This window comes from Aquarana catesbeiana, linkage group LG01, assembly GCF_042186555.1.
Source record: "Aquarana catesbeiana isolate 2022-GZ linkage group LG01, ASM4218655v1, whole genome shotgun sequence".
Lineage (NCBI taxonomy): Eukaryota > Metazoa > Chordata > Amphibia > Anura > Ranidae > Aquarana > Aquarana catesbeiana.
Genome location: NC_133324.1, coordinates 2,676,760 through 2,684,768, shown reverse-complemented (window position 1 = coordinate 2,684,768; position 8,009 = coordinate 2,676,760). Strand labels below are relative to the sequence as shown.

The following is an 8,009-nucleotide window of genomic DNA, read 5'->3' as shown; positions in this document are numbered from 1 at the left end:
AGAAAACAGCCTAAAGGAACATTAATTTTTTCACAATTCGCACAGAATAAATGTGCATGTAGATTCACTAGATGAATGGCTATGTATTTTTTTTATGAATTGACCACCTAAATGTACATATATTTTAGCATGGCGGTGCTAAAACAGTAGTCATCAGTGATGTACGCTCATTCAAGGCTGTTGGCCATGACAGAAGGTTCAGGGAAGTGCTTGGCAGTGCAGAATTCACAAAATTATCTCATTCTGCAGTTTAAGAACCTGTCAATCGGTGCTACAATCAAGAAAAATGGACAATGACCCTAACCGACCATGAGGGAGGTGGGAGTTATATTCACCAGTTCTTTAGTCAGGGTTCAAGAGCAAAGGCCCTCTTCTCATACAGGAAACATACTGCACAGGTCACAATTGCTGCTGGCGGAGGCCAAAGCGGTAGACAGCTTTCCCTAGCTTTGTGAGCTGGAAGCTTAAATGGACCAAAGCCATGATGAGTCAGTTGGAGTTCTTTGTTCGGCTGGTTCAAAGTGGCTATTGACAGTTCATCTACAAGCCAATTGCATTTTCCAGTGTAAGAACCAGCTTGTCAGAGGAAAAAAAAATGGGGAGCAAAAATGAAGAGTCAGTGACCTGAGAAAGGTACAGGTTGTACTCACCAGACCTTAATTCTTGGTTGAGGAAGACAGGTCCTCTTCTCATAGAGATAACACATCACACAGGTCATGACTGAGAAATGGGTGCTAGATTCATACTGGGAAAGAAAAATGAAGAGTGACCCTCACCAGAATCAAGGAAGGTGTAAGCTATACTCAGCAGCTCTGCAGTTTTTTTCGTCCAGGAACAAAAGATCTCTTTGTTCTTCTCGTACAGCAAACATACCACATAAGTTATGATTGGGAAGCTGGAAAAAAAAAAAATGGTGACCCCCCATCAGACTCAAGGAAGGTGTGAGTTATACAGTTCTTCAGTCTGGCTTTGAGAACAAAGGTCCTCGTCTCCTACAGGACCACAGGCTATGGTTGAGAAATGGGAGCTATAGGCGAGAAAAATGAAAAGTGACCCTCACCTGACTTAAGGAAGGTGTAAAATATACTCCAGTTGTTTAGTCATGGTTCATGAACAAAGTTCCTGTTTTCATACAGAAAACACACTGCACAGGGTCACAACTACTGTTAGTGGGGGGCCAGCCTAACTTTGGGACCTTAAAGCTAAAATGAGTCAATCGTAGTTCTTTCTTCAGCAGGAAACACACCGCACAGGTCACAGTTACTGCTAGTGGAGGCCTAAGTGGTAGACAGCTCAAGTGGTTTATTTGGGCACCTGAAAGCTAAAATTGACTGAAGTCACAGTGACTGAGTTAGTAGAAGTTCTTTCTCCAGCAGACAGCTTGTGACAGTTATATTTTGCAAATGAAGAAAGAACCTGTCAAGAGAGAAAATGTGAGTTGTCATACAGTACATACTGGGAAGCCAAAAAGAGTTAAGGAAGGGGCAGGTTGTACTCATCGGTTCCTCATTCTTGGCTTGAGAAGACAGATTGCCTCCTCACAAAGGAAACATTACTCAATAGCAATCGGTATAAAGGGCAGATCAATAGACAACTTGGGGGGGATTAACAAAGAGTGGTGCAGGCTTTAGGCCTACACCACACTTCTAAGCTGACAAAATGGAGCAGATGCTGCTCCTCATTACCAAAAGGGGGTTAAGACTGAAGAACTGGTAGTTATAACTCATATATTATTTGAGTCTGATGAAGGTTACATTTTTGTTTCCCAGTATGTATAACATCTCCCATTTCTCTCTCTTGATGGGTTCTTCATTTGCAGAATAAGATCCGTTTTTTGTGAATTTCGCACCGACAAGGACTTCCTTCAAACTTCTTACATTTAATTCTGTTCTGTTTCAGCAACAAATCCAAGAAGCATGAGCTGAAGCCGCCAAGCATTTATTCTCAGTTGATGGAATCACCAAAGACACCCTATTCTAAATCGTTACTTTCTATTTCTCCAAGCAATTTTGCTCATTTCATAAGTTTCTACATTTCAGGCTCATTCACCGATTCCACCGGATTTACAGTACACACTCAAGCCTCCAGTTTGCTAAAAAATTCTGTTAGCACTGCGTCCAATAAATGTAAGTACCTCTGAGCCTGAGTAGGAACCCCTGATGGACCTTGACCAAACCCAAGTTAACAACTTTAGACTCCAGGACAGTATATTCATTGGATCCAAAACAAGGGAACAATTGGCAATGATTGATGAATTGGACATGATTGATGAATTGTCTTCTGACAAAAATTTTATTTATAAATGCCACCACATTCTACACTCAAAAAGAGTTTCTGGAGAATGCCCATAAACTATAAAATAGATTGCTTTCAGTACTAAAACCCACAAACAGATCTACAGATGAACTATCCCAACTTATGGAGATGGCCAACTGTTTTCCCCTAAAATTTAGACCGTTCCAGTATTGATATGTTACAATCTGAGTACACTGAACATCACGTATGTGACGTGGGTCATCTTTCCAACATTAGATACCATAATAATAATAAGCCAGATACTGTATGTATTTAGGGAGACCAAGTAAGAACCACATATCTTGCACCATTTTCTAAGATCATGTTAGCCCTACCATATGAAAGGAAAGAGGCTTTTTTTTAGGAGTCAACTTAATTTTAAAGAATATTAAAGTACATTTGTAACTCCCATAATTGAAGCTCTCATAACTGTTGGGAAAAGTGACATTAAGTTTTTTGTAGGAAGTGGCCAGCACTAAGCATGAGTATCCCCCGGTGAAGCTCAGTAACACTGGCCACCCTACCACCCGGAGATGCCCATGGCCAAGGGTTTTTCTTTTTTGGGGGGGTGGGCAGAGCCTGATGGGGAACTCTGAGAGCAGGTGGTAGATTCAATAGTCACTATTAACCCCAATAGTGGCTATGAAATCCCCCCACTGCTGTCCATTGTCAATCACATGGGAGGCGCACCGTGATGGGGAACTAGTCTCTCAGAGTTCCCCATCAGGCTCTGCCCACCCAACAGACACAGTGGACATGGAGTTGAGTTGTTGGGCGGGCAAAGCCGGATAGGGAGCTTTGATAAACTAGTTCCTACCAGGTGCACTTCCCTCGTGATTGACGACAGACGGCAATGGGTAGATTCCATGGCCACTATTCAGCCCAATAGCAGTTAAGCAATCTATCCCTGCTGGCTACTGTCAATCACAAGGATGGTGGACTTTATGGGGAACTTATCTCTCAGTGTGTGCTCTGAATTCCATGTTTACTTTGAATTTGATTTTACTTGTGTTCTATGAGTAGTGTGTGCTCTGCCTGTGTGTTCTCTGTGTGCTTGTGATGGGAAATTAGAGTGTAAGTTCCTTTGGTACATAGATTGATGTAATTGCTTCAGTGTTCTCTGTACAGCAGTATGGTGTATGTAGTAGATTTCATTACATTCTAGTTTAGAGATAAAGATTTTTGTCTCTCTCCCTCATGTCTTTAGACAGCGATGATCACCTGATGGGACCAAAATGTGGACGTTTTTAAGATACATGTTTTGCACACTGTCCATATTTGTGTGCGTTGCTGTGATTTTTTACTCCTACCATGTAGAAATCAGACAGAAGATGAGATCTCAGGAACTTCCCATTGTCACAGACACCATTACATCTCTGGATAATCGAACGTTTATCATCTCTCTGTATTATGAGCCTAGGCTTAGCCAATCAGTCCGGGTCATCGCCATCCTCCATGTGTCCGTGAAAGAACTCTACTGTATCTTCCATTGTTCCACCAATCAGAATGTATTTGTCAGAGCAGAAATTGATTTTCATAGAGACAGCTTTGGGTTCCCATATGGAATGGCGAGTCTCCTGTGTGCAGAACCTTCTGGGTGTGATTACACTTATATGTCTTTCTCTTCCATAATTTCCACAAACACAAGTCAGAACCTCCTGTTTGAAGTCAGGAACCGTCCACCACCACCAATCTCCTCCAATTTTACCATCTGTATTTCTACTTTGTATGGAAACTACAACAATGTCCTCCAGATGATCCAGAGTATTGAGATGTACAAGATTCTGGGGGCCTCCAGAGTCACCATCTATAACACCAACTGCTCCCAGGATGTAGATAAGGTGTTACGTCATTACATTGATGAAGGAACTCTAGAAGTGGTGCCATGGCCAATAGACCGCCATCTCCAGACATCAAAAATGTGGAAATACACCCCAGGACTCACTGCTGAGATTGGATATTTTGGGCAAGTTACAACCTTAAATGATTGTCTATACAGGAACATGTACAAAAGTAAGTTTGTCCTCCTCAATGATTATGATGAAATTATTCTTCCGATTATAGACCAGGACTGGTCTTCACTGATGGAGAGTCTTCAGAAACAATTCCCGGACACAAGTGTCTTCCGCTTTGAAGCTCACGTCTTCCCCACATCAGACAATAGCTCCAAATTTGACCTGTGGTCCCATGTTCCCGGGGTCAATATTCTACGCCATGGCTTCCCATATCCTCTTAACCGGAAAATGCATAATCCTCGTAAAATGATTGTAAATCCCAGGAAGGTGTTTCAGACCTCCGTCCATTATGTTCCAAAATATGTAGGAAAATCTACAAATGTACCAAACAATATGGCCATGACTTTCCACTGTAAAGGTAGCCGGAGGAAGGACGTCACCAGAGAGGACCAGATTTGGGATGACATACTGCGGAAATACAATATGTCTTTAGTGCCAAAGGTGGATGCAGTGATTCAGAAACTTTTCCCTCTCCAATAGCACCTCAATTTATCCTGTATTAAAAAAATCTGGAACTTTTTATTTCCAAGCAGAATTTTGAGCAAACTAAATGTTGGATGAGAGCCTCCTGTGTGCCTCTTCTCTCTTCCCTCATCTATGGCCATCTCCATTGTTCCTCCTCTCTCTTCCTCTAATCCATAGTTACTTCCTGTGTGCCTCTTCTCTCTTCCCCCATCTATGGCCATCTCCATTGTTCCTCCTCTCTCTTCCTCTAATCCATAGTTACTTCCTGTGTGCCTCTTCTCTCTTCCCCCATCTATGGCCATCTCCATTGTTCCTCCTCTCTCTTTCCCCAATCCATAGTCACTTCCTGTATGCCTCTTCTCTCTTCCCCCATCTATGGCCATCTCCATTGTTCCTCCTCTCTCTTACTCTAATCCATAGTTACTTCCTGTGTGCCTCTTCCCCCATCTATGGCCATCTCCATTGTTTCTCCTCTCTCTTCCCCTAATCCATAGTCACTTCCTGTGTGCCTCTTCTCTCTTCCCCATCTATGGCCATCTCCATTGTTCCTCCTCTCTCTTACTCTAATCCATAGTTACTTCCTGTGTGCCTCTTCCCCCATCTATGGCCATCTCCATTGTTTCTCCTCTCTCTTCCTCTAATCCATAGTCACTTCCTGTATGCCTCTTCTCTCTTCCCCCATCTATGGCCATCTCCATTGTTCCTCCTCTCTCTTTCTCTAATCCATAGTCACTTCCTGTGTGCCTCTTCTCTCTTCCCCATCTATGGCCATCTCCATTGTTCCTCCTCTCTCTTCCTCTAATCAATGGTCACTTCCTGTATGCCTCTTCTCTCTTCCCCATCTATGGCCATCTCCATTGTTCCTCCTCTCTCTTCCTCTAATCCATAGTCACTTCCTGTATGCCTCTTCTCTCTTCCCCCATCTATGGCCATCTCCATTGTTCCTCCTCTCTCTTTCTCTAATCCATAGTCACTTCCTGTATGCCTCTTCTCTCTTCCCCATCTATGGCCATCTCCATTGTTCCTCCTCTCTCTTCCTCTAATCCATGGTCACTTCCTGTATGCCTCTTCTCTCTTCCCCATCTATGGCCATCTCCATTGTTCCTCCTCTCTCTTCTCCTAATTCATAGTCACATCCTGTGTGCCTCTTCTCTCTGCCCCCATCTATGCCATCTCCTTTGTTCCTCCTCTCTCTTCCTCTCTCTTCCTCTAATCCATAGTCACTTCCTGTGTGCCTCTTCTCTCTTCCCTCTTCTATGGCCATCTCCTTTGTGCCTCCTCTCTTCTCCCCTAATCCATAGTCACTTCCTGTGTGCCTCTTCTCTCTTCTATGGCCATCTCCTTTGTGTCTCCTCTCTTTTCCTAAACCACTGTCGTTTCCTCCATGACTCCTCTATCTTACTCCATGCCACGATCATCTCCGCTGTGCCTCCCTTCTTTTTCCCCAATCCATAGTTAGGCAGGTTGAAAAAAGACCATCAAGTTCAACCAAAAAAAAACACCTACAATCCCATTTACACAATCCTTCACCCACAGTTGATCCAGAGGAAGGGAAAAACCCCAGCGAAGCATGATCCAATTTGCTACAGCAGGGGAAAAAAATCCTTCCTGATCCTCCGAGAGGATTTTCCCTGGATCAACCTTACCTATAAATGTCAGTACCCAGTTATACTATGTACATTTAGGAAAGTATCCAGGCCTTTCTTAAAGAAATCTACTGAGCTGGCCAGAACCACCTCTGAAGGGAGTCTAGTCCACATTTTCACATCTCTTACTGTGAAGAAACCTTTCCATATTTGGAGATGAAATCTCTTTTCCTCCAGTCGTAAAGAGTGCCCCCCTTGTCCTCTGTGATGACCATAGAGAGAATAACTCAACACCAAGTTCACGATATGGACCACTTATGTATTTGTACATGTTGATCATATCTACAAATCTGTCCTTCTCAAATAAAACTCCTGCCTCCACACTGCTAAACAAACCTATTACAACACTCTCATCAAAACCCTCTCATCCAAACCTCGTCAACTCTTTTCTACCCTTAATTACTTACCTCACCCCCCACTGCCCCCACCCACCAACTTGCTTACCGCTCAACATATTGCCAACCACTTCAATAGCAAAATCAATACAATTCGCAAGGAGATATCCAGCATTCGAATTCCTCCCCTACCCAACATATCAGGTCCAACACCACACTCAATACTCTCCTCCTTTTGCCCAGTGACCACAGAAGAAGTTGATAAACTCCTCTCCATGGCCCACCTCACTACATGTCCCCTGGACCCTGTCCCCTCTCAATTACTGCGACCACCCTTCCACTCTATCCTCAACTCCCTAACCCACATCTTCAACCTCTCCTCCGGCACCTTTCCTTCCCCGCTCAAACATGCACTGGTTACCCCCATACTCAAAAAACCCTCACTAGACCCCACCGGTTTGAATAACTTAAGACCTATCTCCCTGCTCCCGTTTGCCTCCAAGCTCATCGAACGCCTTGTTCATGACCAAATGAGTCGCTACCTCATGGACAACAACCTTCTCGACCCCCTACAGTCTGGCTTCCCCCTACAACATTCTACTGAAACTGCCCTACTAAAACTCACCAATGACCTAATAACTGCCAAAACCAATGGCCACTACTCCATACTCATACTTTTAGACCTCTCTGCTGCCTTTGACACAGTTGACCAAATTTACACTCCCTTGGCCTCCGTGATTCTGCATTATCCTGGTTCTCCTCCTACCTATCTCAGCGCACTTTCAGTGTCACTTAAAACTCCATCTCCTCCGCTCCCCTTCCTCTTTCTGTTGGGGTACCCCAAGGCTCCGTCCTTGGGCCTCTCCTTTTCTCACTCTATACCTCTTCCCTGGGCCAGTTGATAACCTCCCATGGCTTCCAATACCACCTCTATGCCGATGACACCCAGATCTATCTCTCCACTCCTCAACTCACCCCCACTATTTCCTCACGGATCTCAAACTTGCTGAGTGACATATCGGTATGGATGTCACACCACTTCCTCAAACTTAATCTTTCTAAAACTGAGCTTGTTATATTTCCTCCTTCACGGTCCCCCTCCTGTGACTTCACCATTAATATCAACAACAACACAACCATTGGTCCCTCCACACATGCCAGGGTGCTGGGTGTACTCCTTGACTCTGACCTCCCCTTCTCCCCACATCCAATCACTGGCTAAATCCTGCCGCCTTAACCTCTGCAACATCTCT

At 44.0% G+C, this 8,009-nt stretch overlaps 1 protein-coding gene across 1 annotated transcript; it reads left to right on the top strand.

Moving 5' to 3' along the window:
• Positions 1-3,530: 3,530 nt before the first annotated feature.
• LOC141124132 (beta-1,4-galactosyltransferase galt-1-like) lies at positions 3,531-4,790 on the top strand. The gene has a single exon (XM_073612210.1). It carries the CDS (start codon positions 3,531-3,533, stop codon positions 4,788-4,790), a length of 1,260 nt encoding a protein of 419 aa, XP_073468311.1.
• The last annotated feature ends 3,219 nt before the right edge of the window (positions 4,791-8,009 follow it).

Bases quoted from the DNA above. Each gene is read 5' to 3' on its own strand.
- LOC141124132 (XM_073612210.1), top strand. From the start codon at position 3,531: ATGTGGACGTTTTTAAGATACATGTTTTGCACACTGTCCATATTTGTG.